This window comes from Acipenser ruthenus, chromosome 33 (assembly GCF_902713425.1).
Source record: "Acipenser ruthenus chromosome 33, fAciRut3.2 maternal haplotype, whole genome shotgun sequence".
Classification (NCBI taxonomy): domain Eukaryota; kingdom Metazoa; phylum Chordata; class Actinopteri; order Acipenseriformes; family Acipenseridae; genus Acipenser; species Acipenser ruthenus.
In genome coordinates, this window is record NC_081221.1 from 12,231,402 (window position 1) to 12,252,922 (window position 21,521).

Below are 21,521 nucleotides of genomic sequence, written 5' to 3' on the forward strand. Positions count from 1 at the left end.
CTGTTGAACCTTGACGCAGTTCAAATGAACTCTGTAATTTATTAACAGAATCCAAGGCAATTTACAAGAAAACTGTGTGGTGAAGAGGTCTTGTGAGCTCTTAGATTAGTTGCCTTCCACTGCCCCCTAGTTCAAACTCAATCGCTTCCGTTCAGTCTGACACAGACCCTGTGGTGAGCATAGAAACGGAGCCACTGAACCAGGAACAGCATCCCGATGAGCTGGGAGACAGTGTTCCAGAGGGTCCTGGGAACAGCATCCTGATGAGCTGGGAGACAGTGTTCCAGAGGGTCCTGAGAACAGCATCCTGATGAGCTGGGAGACAGTGTTCCAGAGGGTCCTGAGAACAGCATCCTGATGAGCTGGGAGACAGTGTTCCAGAGGGTCCTGAGAACAGCATCCCGATGAGCTGGGAGACAGTGTTCCAGAGGGTCCTGAGAACAGCATCCTGATGAGCTGGGAGACAGTGTTCCAGAGGGTCCTGAGAACAGCATCCTGATGAGCTGGGAGACAGTTTTCCAGAGGGTCCTGAGAACAGCATCCTGATGAGCTGGGAGACAGTGTTCCAGAGGGTCCTGAGAACAGTATCCTGATGAGCTAGGAGACAGTGTTCCAGAGGGTCCTGAGAACAGCATCCTGATGAGCTAGGAGACAGTGTTCCAGAGGGTCCTGAGAACAGCATCCTGATGAGCTGGGAGACAGTGTTCCAGAGAACAGCATCCTGATGAGCTAGGAGACAGTGTTCCAGAGGATCCTGAGAACAGCATCCTGATGAGCTGGGAGACAGTGTTCCAGAGGGTCCTGAGAACAGCATCCTGATGAGCTGGGAGACAGTGTTCCAGAGGGTCCTGAGAACAGCATCCTGATGAGCTAGGAGACAGTGTTCCAGAGGGTCCTGAGAACAGCATCCTGATGAGCTGGGAGACAGTGTTCCAGAGGGTCCTGAGAACAGCATCCTGATGAGCTGGGAGACAGTGTTCCAGAGGGTCCTGAGAACAGCATCCTGATGAGCTGGGAGACAGTTTTCCAGAGGGTCCTGAGAACAGCATCCTGATGAGCTAGGAGACAGTGTTCCAGTGGGTCCTGAGAACAGCATCCTGATGAGCTGGGAGACAGTGTTCCAGAGGGTCCTGAGAACAGCATCCCGATGAGCTGGGAGACAGTGTTCCAGAGGGTCCTGAGAACAGCATCCTGATGAGCTGGGAGACAGTGTTCCAGAGGGTCCTGAGAACAGCATCCTGATGAGCTGGGAGACAGTTTTCCAGAGGGTCCTGAGAACAGCATCCTGATGAGCTGGGAGACAGTGTTCCAGAGGGTCCTGAGAACAGTATCCTGATGAGCTAGGAGACAGTGTTCCAGAGGGCCCTGGGAACAGCATCCTGATGAGCTAGGAGACAGTGTTCCAGAGAACAGCATCCTGATGAGCTAGGAGACAGTGTTCCAGAGGGTCCTGAGAACAGCATCCTGATGAGCTAGGAGACAGTGTTCCAGAGGGTCCTGAGAACAGCATCCTGATGAGCTGGGAGACAGTGTTCCAGAGGGTCCTGAGAACAGCATCCTGATGAGCTGGGAGACAGTGTTCCAGAGGGTCCTGAGAACAGCATCCTGATGTGCTGGGAGACAGTGTTCCAGAGGGTCCTGAGAACAGCATCCTGATGAGCTAGGAGACAGTGTTCCAGTGGGTCCTGAGAACAGCATCCTGATGAGCTAGGAGACAGTGTTCCAGAGGGTCCTGAGAACAGTATCCTGATGAGCTGGGAGACAGTGTTCCAGAGGGTCCTGAGAACAGCATCCTGATGAACTGGGAGACAGTTTTCCAGAGGATCCTGAGAACAGCATCCTGATGAGCTGGGAGACAGTGTTCCAGAGGGCCCTGGGAACAGCATCCCGATGAGCTGGGAGACAGTGTTCCAGAGGGTCCTGAGAACAGCATCCTGATGAACTGGGAGACAGTTTTCCAGAGGATCCTGAGAACAGCATCCTGATGAGCTAGGAGACAGTGTTCCAGAGGGTCCTGAGAACAGCATCCTGATGAACTGGGAGAGTGGAATTTATGGGCCATTGAGATACAGCTGTGCTGGTTGTGTTTTGTTTTTTTCACTTACAAGGATCAGTATTCATGGGCTCCAGCACCCTTCTCTAGCACCAAAACCACAACTTTAGCCACTTGTTGAGACATCATCTCAACCCCCCCACAACTACCCCCCATACAAAAACCATTGAAACCAAAAAACTCCAGAATACTATATATTAAATATCATGCCCTTATAAGATATATTGGCAACATTCAAATGACTGCAATATTGAGTTGCTGGTATAGCTGTGCTGTGCTGATGGTTCAACTATGGTTCCTGCAGGGTCATGCACTGCAGATATGATCAATGTCAATGGTGTTTTACATAGTTTTCTGTGAGGAAGCACACAGCTCTAACTACTGCAGGGTTGGTGACACACACTCCCAGTTCTTCAGCTCTACAAGGTCACAAAGCCTCCTTCCAAGTCCCTCAGCACTAACCACAAGGCCACACTGCCTCCCTCACTCCTTGTCCCTCAGCTATAACTACAAGGCCACATCCCCTCCCCCAGTCCCTCAGCTCTAATGACTTGGTCACCCTGCCTTCATCCCAGTCCCTCAGCTCTAATGACTTGGTCACCCTGCCTTCCTCCCAGTCTCTTAGTTCTAGGCGCAAAGCAGCACTGGCTCCCGGTCCCCGAGCTCTAACCACTAGGCCACATCCCCTGCTGTCTATTCTCAGCTCTCTAGCACACTAAACCTCCTCACTGTCGGGTCTACACTCCTGTTGCTCTGCGTCTAACCCCCCTGGCCTCCCACCATCGCTGCACCTTGATGAGCACAAACAAATACCTCACCCCTAACCCCAGACTCTGTTTTCAAAGCCCATTTCAACAACAATACGCCACTGCCCTTGCTTTTAGAGCTATGAAACGTGTTAAAAGAGGGAGTTCTTTTTTCGTTTTAGAGTTAATTTTATGTAAGCCTGCCTTCAGCAGAGTTACACATGAAAGCAATATGCATTCACACTGATGCTTTGATCTCCAGCTAAACAGGGCTGTATAACAAACCGCAGTCTCAGTTTATGCATCTTGCCTACAGCAATCCCAGTTCTCTCTCTGAGTGGCTTTCTAACACAGAATTCACAGTTCTGTAAGTCAAAAGGCTCTGTTTTGATGAAACATCCTAATAACCATAATAAGCCTGGTGGAGCAGGAGTCAGAGGGCTCTTTGTTGCTGTGTATTGAATGCTCATCTTCTTCTGTCTACTGACTGGCTTTGATTTGAGGCCTGATGGGGGTTTGTTCTGACGAGATAGCAAACGGAAGCTAAAATCAAAAGTGCACTGATTAGTACTTAGGTTGTGCAGAGCTGTACAGCGCTGAGAACCCTGCGCCATTACCGCTGCACTGGTAGCAAGGCTCAAGCAATTGACTAAATAGATCGGGTAAAAAATGTGCAGAACTCAAATTTGCATTCACAGTGACATTGTGTTGTTTTCCTATGACCAAGGTTGATACATTATGCAGCAGGCTTTACAAAGAAGTAATTATTATTTATTTATTTCTTCGCCAACACCCTTATCCAGGGCGACTTACAATTGTTACAAGATATCACATTATTTCTACATACAATTACCCATTTATACAGTTGGGTTTTTACTATAGCAATCTAGGTAAAGTACCTTGCTCAAGGGTACAGCAGCAGTGTCCCCCACCTGGGATTGAACCCACGACCCTTCAGTCCAGAGTCCAGAGCCCTAACCACTACTCCACACTGCTGCCCTATACTACTCCACAAAAAAAAGGATCACATCAAATCGGTACTGTCCTTGCTGCCCATAGTATCCCACACTACACTATTAACAGTGTTATAAGGCAGTTTATACAACACTCAGGGTCCTTTTAGCCAGATAGCCATGAATTTATTACACAAATCCAACCGAAACCATGTAAATATACCTGTAATCATGCAGTTATACAGCAAAATGTGTAAGTATAATCATGTAGTTATACTACAGCCCAGAAAGAAACTTGCATCACAATTGAATTAGATACAATTCATGTCCCATGGTGGAGTTCAAACACAGAGTTTTATAGCCATCACCACAGTCCATGAACCTAAGCTCACAACCTTTGGCACAGACAGAAGAAACCGTAAAATTCAAAGCGTTGCATTTAATGAAATAATGGAGCAGCATCAGCCGTTAACCTGAGGAACAATGACACCTCTAGTGAGGCTCTGCTACCTGATCACTAACCCTGAGCTAAACTGTCTCTGCAAAATGCCTTGACTAGTTCAAGGCAGGTTTGAATCTGCTCATTACAGAGCCAGCCAAACATTAACACTGTAGCAGCTGATCTGGACAATTAAAAGGTGTGCTACAGGCTTTAGGCAAGACTGAACGACGGTGAATGGAGCTGCTCTTGATAATGTGTGCTTGTACATTTTTGTTTAATAGCCCGTTGTAAAACACCTCAGTGGGTTTGAGTAGCTCAGTGGTTAGTTAGAATGCTGGGCTGCAGTGTGGAAGGCAGTGGGTTTGAGTAGCTCAGTGGTTAGTTAGAATGCTGGGCTGCAGTGTGGAAGGCAGTGGGTTTGAGTAGCTCAGTGGTTAGTTAGAATGCTAGGCTGCAGTGTGGAAGGCAGTGGGTTTGAGTAGCTCAGTGGTTAGAATGCTGGGCTGCAGTGTGGAAGGCAGTGGGTTTGAGTAGCTAGGTTAGAGAAAGAAAGAAAGAAAGAAAGAAAGAAAGAAAGAAAGAAAGAAAGAAAGAAAGAGCTGGAGTGGAGAAACTTCACAAAATATCACGACAGGTGGTGGTTTAAATATTCATGAAATGGAAAAGTCCTTTGACATGCTTTTTATTCCACCAAGGCCTTAAGGGTGTATAATGGCAGCCAGGGTTCCCACAGTCCTCTCTGCTGAGACAAGCTGTTGTCAGACAAGCACAGCCACCTCTCACCACTTACCATTAGCTAAGAGCCCCTTTTCTAATTAGCTTGCCCAATGAACCTGAGGAATGTTACAATGTGTGAACACAGCTGAGCTGACCTGCTCTCATCAGCCAAGCAGGGGGTAGGAATGAAGGTGGGTTAAGTGTGGATGGTGCCTGGAGGCAAGGTTCACTGCCAGCAGAGAAATGTATCAGCTGTCAGGTGAATCAACACTTTCACTCTGTGCCAATGCGGGGCAGAGCACTGCTGGGTGAGTCTGTCCAGGACTCTGCATTCTGTGCCAGAGCGGGGCAGAACACTGCTGGGTGAGTCTGTCCAGGACTGCATTCTGTGTCATTACAGGACAATGAGTCACACTGCTCCTGGACACAACCATGTGTTCATTAAAATGTGTCTTCCTTTACCATGCAACTCTTGTGCTTGTGTGGCTTCATCCTTTTAGCTAATTGATACATTGCTATGACTTTACCGTGACAGCTATACAACAAGGCACTGATCTTTAGTCTTTCTGTCTATCTGAGGGTATGCTGTGTGCAAGTACAGCTGTCTAATTGTAATGGATGTATCTCTTCCACTTACAAAGGGACAATACAGCAAGTCTTTCTGTGAGTCTCTCCAGACACACTTACAATAGGAAATCAGCTCTAGTAGCAGGGAGCCCGAGGCAGTCAGCTGCAGCCTGGCTCTTGTGTCTGTGGCAGCCGGTCCTGCACATTTCTTGGCTGCTGGCTATGCGTCACTACACTGACCCTAAAGCCTATGGGCAGTGGGCACTGGACTGCCATTGACCAGCCGAGAGCACGATCCCTGTACCGGTCTAAACACCCCAGAGAAATCCCAGGAATTTACTACCGGAGAATCTGACTGAAAAGAGGAAAGAGGAGCTGAATGCTGCATGAATATTTCATCTCTGCCCAGCTTCACGAATGGCACAGTACAGTACAGCAAACGTAAGATGCAACAAAGCTAGCTTGGTGTGCCATCAGACTTTTATTACTGAGATCGCTGAAGATAATGGGGGTCAATGGTTGGTCTGAAGGAGGAGGTCAAGGGTTACGTCACCTAATTTGCTCCTAATTTACTAGCGTCCATAACAGCACCTGGATACAAAGAAAAAACTCTCTTCTAGAGTTTAAACAAGTATAAAATATTTTGAATTTTGCCTAAAAATAGGTGGGCCAAATATACAGTGCCTTGCGAAAGTATTCGGCCCCCTTGAACTTTGCGACCTTTTGCCACATTTCAGGCTTCAAACATAAAGATATGAAACTGTAATTTTTTGTGAAGAATCAACAACAAGTGGGACACAATCATGAAGTGGAACGAAATTTATTGGATATTTCAAACTTTTTTAACAAATAAAAAACTGAAAAATTGGGCGTGCAAAATTATTCAGCCCCCTTAAGTTAATACTTTGTAGCGCCACCTTTTGCTGCGATTACAGCTGTAAGTCGCTTGGGGTATGTCTCTATCAGTTTTGCACATCGAGAGACTGAAATTTTTGCCCATTCCTCCTTGCAAAACAGCTCGAGCTCAGTGAGGTTGGATGGTTTGTAAACAGCAGTTTTCAGTTCTTTCCACAGATTCTCGATTGGATTCAGGTCTGGACTTTGACTTGGCCATTCTTACACCTGGATATGTTTATTTGTGAACCATTCCATTGTAGATTTTGCTTTATGTTTTGGATCATTGTCTTGTTGGAAGACAAATCTCCGTCCCAGTCTCAGGTCTTTTGCAGACTCCATCAGGTTTTCTTCCAGAATGGTCCTGTATTTGGCTCCATCCATCTTCCCATCAATTTTAACCATCTTCCCTGTCCCTGCTGAAGAAAAGCAGGCCCAAACCATGATGCTGCCACCACCATGTTTGACAGTGGGGATGGTGTGTTCAGGGTGATGAGCTGTGTTGCTTTTACGCCAAACATAACGTTTTGCATTGTTGCCAAAAAGTTCGATTTTGGTTTCATCTGACCAGAGCACCTTCTTCCACATGTTTGGTGTGTCTCCCAGGTGGCTTGTGGCTAACTGTAAACGACACTTTTTATGGATATCTTTAAGAAATGGCTTTCTTCTTGCCACTCTTCCATAAAGGCCAGATTTGTGCAGTATACGACTGATTGTTGTCCTATGGACAGAGTCTCCCACCTCAGCTGTAGATCTCTGCAGTTCATCCAGAGTGATCATGGGCCTCTTGGCTGCATCTCTGATCAGTCTTCTCCTTGTATGAGCTGAAAGTTTAGAGGGACGGCCAGGTCTTGGTAGATTTGCAGTGGTCTGATACTCCTTCCATTTCAATATTATCGCTTGCACAGTGCTCCTTGGGATGTTTAAAGCTTGGGAAATCTTTTTGTATCCAAATCCGGCTTTAAACTTCTCCACAACAGTATCTCGGACCTGCCTGGTGTGTTCCTTGTTCTCCATGATGCTCTCTGCGCTTTAAACGGACCTCTGAGACTATCACAGTGCAGGTGCATTTATACGGAGACTTGATTACACACAGGTGGATTCTATTTATCATCATTAGTCATTTAGATCAACATTGGATCATTCAGAGATCCTCACTGAACTTCTGGAGAGAGTTTGCTGCACTGAAAGTAAAGGGGCTGAATAATTTTGCACGCCCAATTTTTCAGTTTTTTATTTGTTAAAAAAGTTTGAAATATCCAATAAATTTCGTTCCACTTCATGATTGTGTCCCACTTGTTGTTGATTCTTCACAAAAAATTACAGTTTCATATCTTTATGTTTGAAGCCTGAAATGTGGCAAAAGGTCGCAAAGTTCAAGGGGGCCGAATACTTTCGCAAGGCACTGTAGATATTATAAATGAGCCTACACCTGTTTCATATTAAATATTTCTTCATAGCCTTTTTTTCCATATACAGTGGCTGTAAATGCTGTAGACATACATTCTTAAACACAAATACATATTGCCACGTTCTCATTTTCTTCATGAGCATAACCCCATGTTGAGCCACTTATTCACACAGAGTGGTGAAGGTATGGAATAGCCATATTGTTGATGCAGAATCACTGGGATCCTTTAAGATTCAGCCTGACAGTTCCTCATGTTCTTATAATGTACTGCTCTCCAGTGACTGGCCTCAGCTGAAGCCCAGGTCTGTTTAAGGCTGCCCAAACCTGTAAGGTCAGGGCAATACTGCTCTGTAAATTGACCCCGGTGATGACCTCTGGCCTTAGCCCCTGAGCTTGCTGTTGCTCCGTTTGTCTTGATTCAAGGACAGTGCAGACTTTCACTCTATACCCACATGGGGACTCTTCGCTGCCCTAACCTTTCACATCTCAGATTCTGTTCTGCCAGAGCCTTTGCTAAGTTCACTGTATCTACTTCAGCCTATTATTTCTAACAGACAGCACCGTTCTTGTTGTCAGTTGATCCATTGACCCCTGACAATGGTTAATTACATTTTAGAGCGGATATCGCAAAGGCACTTTTATTATAGATAATTGATAGGGGAATGGCGTCAAGTTTAGCTACATTGAATGAAATTAAGCACACACATGTACCCTGCAGAAATCTGTGACATTTAGTTAAATAACATTAAAGTTACGCTTCCCTCATATTGGTAGAGATACGTGGCAATTGGAATTTGTACAAAAAATATATATATATATGGAGGAAAATTAGCTAGAGTTAACTATTGAATTAGACAAAAGTTTAAATTAGAATTGGTATCACATTGTTTTCAGAATGCCTACACAGCAATGAAATATATTATTATTATATATTATTATTATTATTATTTATTTCTTAGCAGACGCCCTTATCCAGGGCGACTTATAATTGTTACAAGATATCACATTATTTTTACATACAATTACCCATTTATACAGTTGGGTTTTTACTGGAGCAATCTAGGTAAAGTACCTTGCTCAAGGGTACAGCAGCAGTGTCCCCCACCTGGGACTGAACTCACGATCCTCCAGTCAAGTCAAGTCCAGAGCCCCTAACCACTACTCCACACTATTTATTTTATTATTATTATACAAATTAAAACAATTACTTGGAAATGATTGATTATTTCATGACTACTGGATTTTTTTATTTGCTTGAATTCCTAAACTTTTTTGTTGTTAACAGTATCAATTATAAATCGCTGTAAGAAATCCACCCAACACACACCGAATAAACTTATAGGAAGGAAATGAACAATCATTACTAATAATCCCATAAACCTCCTTAATTTCATTGTATAAATTACTTCATTTGATTATTACATATGTATTTTAAATGACTACAAATGTGTCCATTCTGCAATAGTACTTTTTTATGTGCTTCTAGTATCTGAAGTATCTTTAAATTCATTTTGTTCAGGATTAGATTAAAAAAAAATCCACTAAGCTCCCTCCCACTCACTGTGTGACCTCCAGGAGCAAATCATTTGTCCTCCTTGGGTGTTGCTGTCCCACCCCAGCCTTGATGGAACTCATCCAGTGTGATAAATGTTCACCCTGGTGCTGATCTTTGACCCTCACTCAAAAGAACATTAGTCTTTTGACAGCTGGTCGCTCACATAAGGATTAGAATGTCTTATTGGGACTAAAGAAATTGCATGCATGATCCATGCGATGACACCCATGGAATTGGAACAGGGTCTGGATGGATACCCCATCGTTCAGTGGCAGAGACCTCCCATGCAAGGCCAGTCAGACACTGTGTTCTTCTCTAAGTAATGGTATTTTAATTGCTTCCTCTTCTGTGTCAAAGCCCCTTCAGACCCTACTCAGTGGACCTCTGCAGTCAGCATGTTTACAAGGCACATGAAATCCTGTTTAAATCCGATTACTAAACAATCAAAAAATATCATCTTGTAAACTGCGTGTAATGAGATTTGAGGATCAGGTTTAGCTGAGTTTCTGATTTCCGCGATATCAGCTCAGGATGCCTAGACCAGAGAGCCAGTACATTTCAAGCAGCCAGTCTACAGGGTGTTTCGGATAGGGATCTTAATAGTTTTAACTAGAGTTTTAACAAGTATTATTCCTAAACGTTTAACCATTGTCAAGAATATGCAGGACAAATATAGGTTTTAGCCTTAGTGTTTACATAGTAGTAAGTGTACAGTCTAGACCTATTTCTTCAAAGTCTTTTTCAATATACAATGAATTGCTGTACACACACAACCTTATACACAAATACAGCTGCATTTATACATCAAGGGCTTTTCTGATTAGTTACAAACTTTTTCCTACATTGTAATTGTAGCTAACGAAATAATACTGCAGATTTTACCCATTTTGCACTTTCATAAGCTTGCCTTCCATATATATATATATATATATATATATATATATATATATATATATATATATATATATATATATAAGTTTGCTAAAAAAGGTGTTTCTTTCAAAACTCCACATTTGAAACCTATAGAATGTGAGAAAATGTATGGAACTATTTAATTAGCTACTGTCACTTTAAATGTGTTTAATACTAAAGCTGAAACGTTTAGGAAATCAACATGCCTGGGCTAAGATCATATAAGGTACAGGCTGAAAATGGAAATCCAAAAATTCATTGTCTGCAGTAACAAATATAAGTTGAAATATTCAGAAACGGGCATTCAAGAATATGAATCTGTCTGTAAAACTTAAAAAAACCTACTACCCTCTATCCCAGAGTCTGTCTTCACCCTTTCCCGTGATCTGGGAAAGTAACTTTATGTGTTTTCAATTAAGAGCTAAACTTTGCATGGATGTGTCATCTTATACCTAGAAAGTCTGATTACATAGCACCGTAGAACACACAGATGAATTGCAGAGTCCTCAAGTTCAAATTCAACGAGGTCCTAATTGCCACACAGAGCTTCGCTTCACAGCTCTGCAAGCAAGTGGCTATCAATCCAGTGATCAGTCAATCAGAACATGTTTACAGGGCATCAAGTAAGCTGATTACCGTGTAATGGGATCCTTCACAATCAGATGAGGAAAATCCAAACGCAGTGATTACATGGCAAATACATTTCTTAATCTGCTTGTATTCCCTGTTTACGTGAAAGCTTCTGTACCCTGTCATGGTAAAGACCCCTCCTCTCTATACAAAGAGCAGTCCTTTGTTTCTAGGTTTATGACCCCCTATCCGTTCAAAGCCAGTCTGACCCCCATTCAGCTGCCTGATTTAGACGCTGTCCTGAAACTCCGGATCAATCTCACTGTCCGTCCCCACCCTCCTTTCTTTCATTCCTTCTCTCTCTCTCTCTCTCTCTCTCTCTCTCTCTCTCTCTCTCTCTCTCTCTCTCTCTCTCTCTCTCTCCTTCCATCTCTCCTTCTCCTAGCAGTAATTATTTGAACATTTGAACAAACACCACGTAATGGTTGCAAAATGTTCACAATTGTTCAAATTGCAGATTTTAAAGCCATCACACAAGGGAAACCAATGCAGGACTGAGGTCTGAAATAAGCAAGACACCTGCTACTGCATAGTTTGTCTCTTTAAGGTAATTTGACAGGTATCCGGTTTTTTTTACTGGTAATGGGTTATGCATTATATATATATTTTCCAGCACATTTTAAATGAAGAATATTTAAACAGGAAATGGGGGGCATGGTCCATTCCAGACCAGTTTTCTGTTTCACGATGACTGATTATTGCAGTATTATACACACTGGAAGCCTAATAGATACTAACTGGGACTGACAAGAGTCCCAATTGAAATCTATTTGATCCTGATCTGCTGCTGATGGAAATGGACAAGTCTGATTTCAAACCGCTTTCATGTCAGTCCCAGTGGCCGATGGAAACGTGGTGTAATTTCGCTGATGAAGGCATTAGCCAAATAACAGGTCTCCTTGTCTAAGGGACATATTTTCCAAAATAAAGTTGATAATATACACCAATATTTTAAAGGACAAAAAAGGTGTATTTTTTAACTATACTTTGTATATTACAATAAAAAAATTTAAATAAAAAAAAAAACACTCTTTGGAAAACTACCATTGATAAGTTTTCCTTCTGAATTAAGGTGTTTGAAGTGTTTGAAGTTCTGGATAATGACACGCAACCCCCACAGAACGCCACCTCTCTCCCCCAGAAGCAGCAGCCCTCTGTGGAGCTATCCTACCTTTGCAGAGGGAATCGGAGGTCAGTGTGCAGCTCTCCATCTCGTACTCCTCGTCCTCACAGATGGTGCAGGGCAGGCAGGGGTCCACGCTGCTCTCCTGGTCGGAGTAGGTCCCCTCTGGGCAGGGCTCACACACAGTGTCCATGTCCTCAGCGCACTCCCTCCAGACCCCATGTCCGAGTGGGCACAGTGTACAGGCCTGGCAGTCCCCGGTCACTTTGTCCATGTAGTAGTTGTAGTCACACACACAGATTGCGTCAGCGCTTTCAGTGCATGGTGCTTTCATGCGCAGGAGGCCTTTACACTGAGTGCAAGGCCGACAGGTCTCTGTGGAGCTGTAGTTCTCCGAGAAGGTCTCACCTGCACGGCACAAACAATGGTAATCAATTAGAGCCTTTACATAGTGAAACCTGACCAACAAATTGTGGGCTTAATAAGAGCGGGGTGGGCTTACTACTAAAGGGAAGAATTTTGATTATTAATTGTGATTACTCCTATTTTTAAGGAGTTTAGCTTATTTATTTACAGTTGAGCAGTTTAACCATTCTAGATGTTTTTTTGTTTTTTGGGGGGGTTGGGTATATTCTGATTTACTGTTTGCTCGAATTGAATATCAAATATTAAAAAGCACATTAAACTTCTTAGTGCTTTTTCTTAAACCTGTTTTTCTACACAGGAAACCCTTAAAAAAGATTCACATATTAAATGGTAAAGCATAGGCCAGCATTGTATGGTAAAGCATAATAAAAACAACACACACAGGGCTCTCCCCAGGCCTTTTTAGCTGGGCGTGCCACACGGCTAAGTGGTTGTCGCCGCCCAACTGAAAACCCCCCATATGCTTCTGTGCCTTTAACGATAAGGATTGGATCACTTGCACGCTCTGGGTGAAAAAAACATCTTGGAACCACATGAGAGCTGTGTTGCTGTGTTAAGTCTTGGCACTACATTTAACCAATCAGAGAGCTGAAAGGGGTGGGTTTTCCATTTTAAGCACCTCGAGAAGCTGAAATGTTAAAAATGTCTGCCAAAAAAAAAATATATATTTTCAAAGCAATAATTGTGACAATGAATGTGGAAATTACCAAAGCGAAATGGATGATGGAAAAAAAAAGAAAAATGAAAAAGAGCAACCCGATATTAGTCGACGAAGAATTGGAATTGGGTGGTATGACGAGCAGAAACACAAAAAAAGATTGTAAAGGATCAGGGGGTGAATGGAGCAGTGTAGCCTGTTTATGAATTAGAGTGGAGTTTTATTCATTATTCAATGTCTTATTATTATTCAAATTCCTTGTCTTATTATATATTTAAGGTAAGGCAATTTTATTTCTCCGTTAATAGTGCTCCCGGCTATAAGACAGCTATACAGAATTCCTGGGGAGAACCCTGAATACAGTGCACATGTACTGTGGTAAACTTTTCAAAGGACAGAGTTCTACCCCCTGTGCTATTCAAAGGCTTTATAACAACAATGAAACAGCAACCTAAGGCATGAGCCGTGACCCCTGAGTGAGTGTAGCTACTCCTGGAGTAGTGGATAACCATGAGCTAAATATGTTTGTTTTTATTTTAAAAGCACCAATATACTCTTGAACTCTTGAGTTTTAACCACTCGTTTCTCAAGAGTGTCCCAGATACATCAAACACTTGCAAAAAACATCCGTGCACACGACACACATAGACAAAGAGAAAAAAAATTCAAAATCGAGCAACAACGGCAGCAGAAGCAGGAATCTAATATATCAGCAATATGTTGAAGCTCTTAGCAGGGGGGGTCTCATTTGTTGTCCACGCCCCCCTCTTCGATTGGTTCCTTGTGATCAGGGTCAGTATTGATGAAGCAGCGACGTCCCAGTAAACACACTGCAGTCCATGGACTGTCCCTGTAAGGTATGCTCTGTGAATGCAGCCGCCGGTACTATGGGGTTCCAGAATGCCTGAGGAAGGGATTACCAGTGTTTGCATTGACGTCTATAATGTAGTCTTTGGAGCCTCGCCACATTGACGTTTCCACACATCCGGCTATAAGCTACTGTTCTGTGGACTGGAAAGACCTGTTTCAAAGTACAATCATCTTTAAAGTTCAACTCTATAAATATTTTTTTGCAATACAAATAGGTACCTTTTTCCCCTGCTGATACTGCATTGGCTAACTCCACCTAACAGGGTTGTAAAGCTAGCCTGGTTTGTCCCTCAATATTACTGATTCTGTAGATACCAACACGCACAATGATTGGATCATTTTCGCAACCAAAAAAAAGTGAACGCACTTTTTAAAATATTGCCAATTCAGTGAGGGAATTAAAAAGTAAATTACAGTAGAATGTTGCATTACACAAAAGTGTGGAACATACATATAGGAAAGTTATGTCAAGACTATGAACTTTTAGCTCTTCCACCTACTAATCTATATAGATGTAGAGCAAGTGGAGCATAAAGGTCACATTATTTCAGTGGAATTGGGTGCCTGGCATTTAGGACTCTTCGGACAAGCTCACAGCTGCTCAAATGTACAGGCAGTCATTTTTCTTTTATAGAAAGACTTAGTATGAAACAGCTATACAGTTTAAAAAATGTTGCCACAGTTTCAGTGTGTTGTCATTGCTGGTAATGCTGTGGTCTGCTAATGGTTCTGCTCTGGGTTTTTTCAGGGTAATAAACTGGGATTTAAATGGGATCCCAATGGGGATCTTCAAACGTTACTGTAAGAGAAATGCTTTGTAGCCTGACCTCACAATCGGAAGCTAAACACAACACAAACTCCACAGGAAATACAGTCCCGACCATGCAGCTACGTTCCTTTCTAGTCGTATACCGTATAATATTTCACTGAATAAGGAGTCCAAACATGTTTTTTTTTTCTTAAGAGGCCTCAGTTTGTTTGCAGTCCTCCATTCTGTACCCCGTCCTCACATTCAGCACATCAATTACAGCAGCCCGCTGTGTGCACAGGACGTTTACAGAGTTCGGAAATAGCTCGGAAATAAATTCAGCTTGTAGTTTTCAAGCTTCTCAAATCCAAAGTTCAACCTCTTTTGGGGTAAAGAGCTGTGCCGAGAAGGATCCAGAAAACACAAACTGAATAAAATGTAAATACGACTGTAACCTTGAATAGCTGTAGTCTGCTAAAACTGAAAAGCTGAACAAAACAGATCAAACTAAGTCACTGCTTCAGTGGTTTAGTTTTAAGCATGTTTCTTTACACTGGACCTTCTAGGAAGGACAATGCACTTTTGAAACCCATTAACATCCTCGAATGAGATACTTCTGAATCAAAAGGGACTTATTGGTGAGCTCAGTGAGACATATGGCTCAAGAGCCATCCTGTGGACATCCTTGGTCTAAGGGATCAAAAGAAGAAATACTAGCGGACTAAATGGCACAGCGAGCTAATTCACTAGACTACGTCTTTCACATGGAGACTTGAGTTTGAAATCAGCTTGCTTGGCATGAAAGTGTCACAGAACAACCACATCATTTAGCACAGTTTGGCCGAGGACTGGTTGTATCGGATGCATCCATAGTGCCTATAGTACCTGTGTCATTATCCCTTACTTTCATGCACACCAAAAACAGAAGCAGGAAGGCAAACAGAACAACAATTACATGCTAAATAATATCAACATCACAGCAGCTGCCAAGGAAAATACAAACATTCCTCTTTTCATTGTTCACATCCTGACAACTTTTTACATTTTAAAGTCTGTTTCAAAGCTCTTTTCAAAACGTCTGCTCCAGTGCACCGATAGTGATTAATGGCCACATTGTCAAACAGGTAACACAGCATTAATGATCCATGATGTGGTACGGAACAGAAAAGCCAGAGCACTTGTTTTCAAACCCCAGTGCACTAGAGCGGACATTTTGAAAAGAGTTTTGAAACAAACTTTAAAGTTATAGGTGTAAAAAGTTAATGGATGTTATCAATGAAAATACAAATTACAGGCACCTTATTTTAACAGTGTAGCAACATATGGGGACGGGTAACGCTATTTTTTTTTAGAGCCCTGCTACTTACTCTTTAAACCAACTAAATACAGTTATAGCTTTAATACAGGACTCAGGGGGTAGTCTCGAGTCTGGTTCTAAATTAAATCGCATTAGGTAGTGTGGTTTATCACAAGTGTGGATGCTGCAATACCAAACTACATTTTTTGTGTATCCTCCAATATCCCAAAATGCTTTTTGATATGCTTGGTGCATGGACAGCATGGTGGGACACTATCCTATTGAGTCCCACTATCCATTGCACTACTAGGAACTGTAACCAAACTATTTTAATAGTGTTTGTACGTATTAAGCCAGACTAAACATGAAACGGTGTTTCAATGTGGGTGCTTTGAGCTGGATTAATTAGAATGTTTCTTCACAATGGATAAGCCGTTTCTAGATAGACACGTATGCCAAACTCTGAAGTGTGATATACTTATGTACAGGATATGTATGTAATCTTTCATCCTCATGGCAAAAATGAATATTTAATGACCAGAGGATTGGCAAGACACCCATGCAGCTACCCAAGTCATTATCTAAGGAAGGATTGAGATACTAATTGAAAATGAGGTCTGTGCAATTTATCTCAATACCAGATAATGACACATTTAAATCTAGTGTTTTACAGACCAAATGCACTTAAGTGTTTTCTTGCAAGGTATCCTAAATAACAATGGCGATCCAATTAAAAACACTGCAGGTCATTATATGGCAAATGGATTTTGAATTGAAGGATGACAACCCACGATTCCATTCCCATTAGATAACCTCTCCCTGTGTGTCCTATTACAGAATACAATGTTGAAAACTGAAATGTTATTCCACCATTTTGAAATACTCCAGAAAACAGTTTTTCATGGTAATATTAAAATTTAAATTGTCGCCCCTCAAGTAATTCCCACCTGATCAGTTCTGGGTTCTGTATGTTTGCGAGTGGTCTGCTAACGGTTTCTGCTAGGGTAGTTATTCTGATATTTTGACTGCAGTTACTTAGACTGGAGTTTGATAGTTACCTTCTGTACTGTATTACAGAGTCCTAAATATCACCAATGTCTGCTCCTTCTTGTTTGGATTCACTTTGTATATCTGTTTTAGTCATCACACCCTGGTGATTTTTCTAAGGTTACTGCACCTCTATCCAGCTCTCAAACATGAATGTATGTTTATTTTACTATTTCTAAATGAAGCATTATGAAGTATTTGGTAGTTATGGGTGTTCTTAACACAAGAAGCCCCGCGGCGGTCATTTTGTCATTTTGGCAGTTTTTGGTTTTAAAATGTATTTTTTTTCCAGTCGTGTAACACATATGGGGCTGTGCGTTCGTGTACCTTTCTGTCCGTATGTATTAATTATTCTCACAAAGCATGAAACGCGGGAGTGCAGAAATAAAGGAGATATATTACATTATACCTAAATGCATCGGAGGCAGTCACATTGACGGCCACACAGAAAACAATTGTATTGTGATTATACAGAATGGTATTCTACTTTACTATTTTTATTTACCAGTCCGCAATGTGTTTAGCTGTAATCAGATTAGTCTCTACTCTCTGCCTGAGTGAATGACTGACAGTCTATTGTTTTCAATCAGCCTTTTGAAGGCTGGCGCCTTCTTGCCAGCTGCGCTGCTTTGGTCAGTCAATTAGCATCGGGACTAGTGAAAATAAATACCAGAGACTGGAGTTTTACAATGTAACAAAATATGAAATTGATGTTTGGATCAGATGGCACAGAAGTATTCCGTGAATGCTGGCTCCCGACGGTGGCCTGTTCAGGTGTTTTACAATGTATTGGACCTAGCAGCCATCAGCTCCTGGGTACTTTACAAAGAATGCACGGAGAAGAATTTACCAAGGAGAGAATATATTTTACAGTTAGAACAGGAACTTCGCAAGAAGCATTTGGAACAGAGGGAGATTGCCAAGCGTGTACCCACAGTTGAAGCTGGCAACCCCGATGAGAGCCGCAAGAGACGCCAATGCCAGGTTGGCAAGTGCAATAAAAATAAAACTTCGGACAGCTGTGCCCTGTGCAGAAAGGCGACGTGGAGAAGCGCATTATCTGTGTTGACTGTGAACAGCCTTAGACTCAAGGTAAAGGAATACCCTTTTGTCGAAAAATAGAAATAAATTAGACTTTTTTAATATAACTTCTTGTGCTGTGCGCTTCTGTAAAAATAAAATCAACAGCAGTTTGATTAAATCAACTAAATGCCATGTATACCAGAATGTTTTGCAATGTCAGGATGAAAACAATTTCTTGCAACACATTTAGCATTCCAACTGCAGGCATGCAAAGCATTCAAAGGTAGTGCCAATCGCTATAGTGTTCACACCAAAAACAGTTAGCAGCTTGATTTACCAAAACCGCTAGTCAATAAAAAATGACAGGCAGGCAGCGTCAGTAGTACAGCACAAACATGCAAATTTAAGGTCATTTCACATGTGGGTCAGATTCCACTCCACAGGATTTTCAGATGGCAGTATCACATCAATGTCATGTATTTTTATATATGTAATATATAGTAGAACCTGATATTGATCTGATACAGCCATCTGAAATATATTTGTATCAGATAGTTTGTATAAGATGGAAATGAAGTCACATTAAAATTAGTCGAATGAAACCTGCTGAATAATGTTACAATAACATATTGAATTACATACAGTACTGCTTTGTAGTTTTCCATATACTTAATAAAAAACTGACATGGAATACTGTACTACTATTACGGCTTTTGCAATACCATTTTGTAGTTTCGTTGATTACATGATAAAAAATCTTAATTATATATGTATATATATATATATATATACTGTAAAAACCTTTGTATAAGTTTATTTTCTAGGTATTTTTAGGGGGTCCTAAAAAGTGGGGAGCGACTTATACACCGGTGTGACCTATAGGTATTTTCCTGAAATTGTTGTCTCAATAAGGGGGGGGGGGGGGGGGGGGCACTTATACACCGGCGCGACTTATACACCATTTGTTACAGTGCATATTGAGATATATTGTAATAGATACATATTGTATACAATGTGTAATCCTTGACAAACATTTACGCTAATGCCTTCATCTGAGTCAGTTCAGGTATCCACTCCCTAAGGTAGCGGAACACAAGGACCTGGGGCTAAATCAACACAAGGACCTGGGGCTAAGTCGTGTGTAGTGTATTTGTCAATATAAACCGAAGACACCAAAGTCAGAAACTTTTATGTTAATAAATTGAAACCAAAGTATTTAAGCATTTAAGCATTTTCCTTCATTCATAAAATACAGTGCTGCCTTATGACCCAAGTTTCTTTCCTGTTTTATGGCATAGTCAATGAAACTTCCGGATAAACCTCTGCATTAGGAATATTGTGACAGCTCCCCTTAGTCTGCTGGTCATTTATAAGATAATCATACGGCTCTGGAAGCAGGGAGCAAGGAGGTGGTAAATAATACAGGCTTGGGGCTCTGTGGGATTCAGATCTAAGCGGTACAAATCCAGCTATCAATACTGCATGCGCTTATGGAATTATGTTCGGATATAATAGGAAACGCACTAAATTATGCAGCATGCACATTTCAGAAAGCGGCACACTGATGAGAACGTATCTAGCTTGTCAAGCTCAGACTCACGGGCTGTGGGGCTAATATGATCCCTGCAAATGATTCCTTGTAAATATAATTAACAGCTCAAGCCATCGGCTTTGTGAAGTCTCGTTTTAGACGGCGCTTTTATTCCAATTTGGTTAAACCCAGCAAACAGATTTACAAAAGCAAATCCCATCTTGACAGATGCACACTGCCTTTTTATTTTGTTGGGTTAGTTGTGCACCGGACCCAAGACATTCTAACTGAAATCAATGGAAACGAAACAGCAACACTGCAGTTGTCAGAGGTACAGTACAGAGCACAATGAAAGCAGGAATTATTATTACGCGTTGCTAGGATTCAGTTCTGGGGCTCCACTTCAAAGCAAGATATACTGGAGAGGTATCGCTTTGCCAAGTATGGCCAAGGTAGTTGGAGAGTAAACTTGAAAGCAGCTCTCATACAATCTATTCGGTCACACTGCATCCCAGTCCCTCATCTCTATACACTAGGCCACACTGCCTCCCTCCCCCCTCCCTCCCAGTCTCTCAGCTCTAACTATTAGGCCACACTTCTTCCTTCCTTCCCAGTCCCTCTACTCTAGTCACTAGGCCACACTTCCTCCCTCCCAGTCCCTTAGCTCTAACCACAAGGCACATTACTTCCCTTCCTCCCTGTTCCTCAACTCTATTCACAAGGCTTCCTCCTTCCCTGTCCCTTGTTCTGTGCACTTCCTCCCTAGTTGTGTCCGCTCACCCCAACTGGTCCCCAGATACAGGCCCGGCCCTCAGGTCCACTTCATGACTAATTGAAAGTACTAATCTATCTGACATCCCCGATCCCTGTTTCTCTTTCTCTCTCTCTCTCTCTCTCTCTCTCTCTCTCTCTCTCTCTCTCTCTGGGGGGGAGCAAGGCTGCAGGTCTGTGATTCAGCTGATGTATCTGGCTGCAATGGAAATGTGCCATTCGCAATATGCCTTTCCTGTTTCCATTACCATAATGCTTCCATCAATAATTCATGTCAATACATTAATGAAGTCCACTCCCGGCATTATACTAACTTTTATGATCAGTACATTACGAGATACTGCTTAAGAGGATGATTGTGTGTTTCTTGTGTTTTCTGATCCCGTCCTGCCAGCCTCTAACTGATCAGCCAAGTACAGTAACTGTTTCTACTCTTTGTCCCAGATCCTAATGAAATACATACATAATACAAATGAAATGATCAACTTCCCTCACAGAACAGTTGGAAAATGCCCACTGGGAGATCAGCATAATCCCAGTGTATTACCTGAAACTCTATCAGAACTATGTACAGACCTTAGCATTACCAGCAATGGCAACACAATAGATTTAAAACAAATACTGTTCAGTGGTCCCAATACAAAGGACAACTGCATGGTGCTGTTCAGACATTGGCTAAACCATAGTGTGATCTGGCAATGGTTATCCAAGGAAAATTAGGGTTGACCAAGGTAATAGTTCATGGGGTAACATGTTCACACAGTTGCTTGTATTGTTTTGAATGGGATGCATGCCCCCCCCCATACACCTCTCACCCCTGGGTTTTGCCCCTTCCAGCACACAAAAGGGACCCCCCACCAAACCCCCATTCTGTCCTTCTTCAAAAAGGTAAAAAGTTGAGTAGAGATACATTTTGGCTTGTGCTTTCTTCAGTTCTCACTTTTTACACCTCTACCCCCTGCTGCTCACCCACCATTAACAGAGTGATCACAGTGAGGGGTGCTGCTCACACAGGGAGGGGGAAACACTTCCTAACTTGTGCTACCGTTGCACCGCAGATCGCAGTTTACTGAGCCGAAACTCCGCCATTGAAGATCGTTTGATAAAAGCTTTGCCCGAGAAGATGATACCTTTTTGAATGTGCTAC

General features: G+C 42.3%; 1 protein-coding gene across 1 annotated transcript in view; it reads right to left on the minus strand.

The window, feature by feature from the left end:
* Positions 1-21,521, minus strand: part of LOC117433341 (tumor necrosis factor receptor superfamily member 16-like) — a 55,159-nt gene that overhangs the window by 12,178 nt on the left and 21,460 nt on the right. Inside the window, exon 3 of the mRNA XM_034055499.3 lies at positions 12,052-12,411. Coding sequence (XP_033911390.1) covers positions 12,052-12,411 — 360 coding nt within the window. The remainder of the gene's footprint in view (positions 1-12,051; positions 12,412-21,521) is intronic.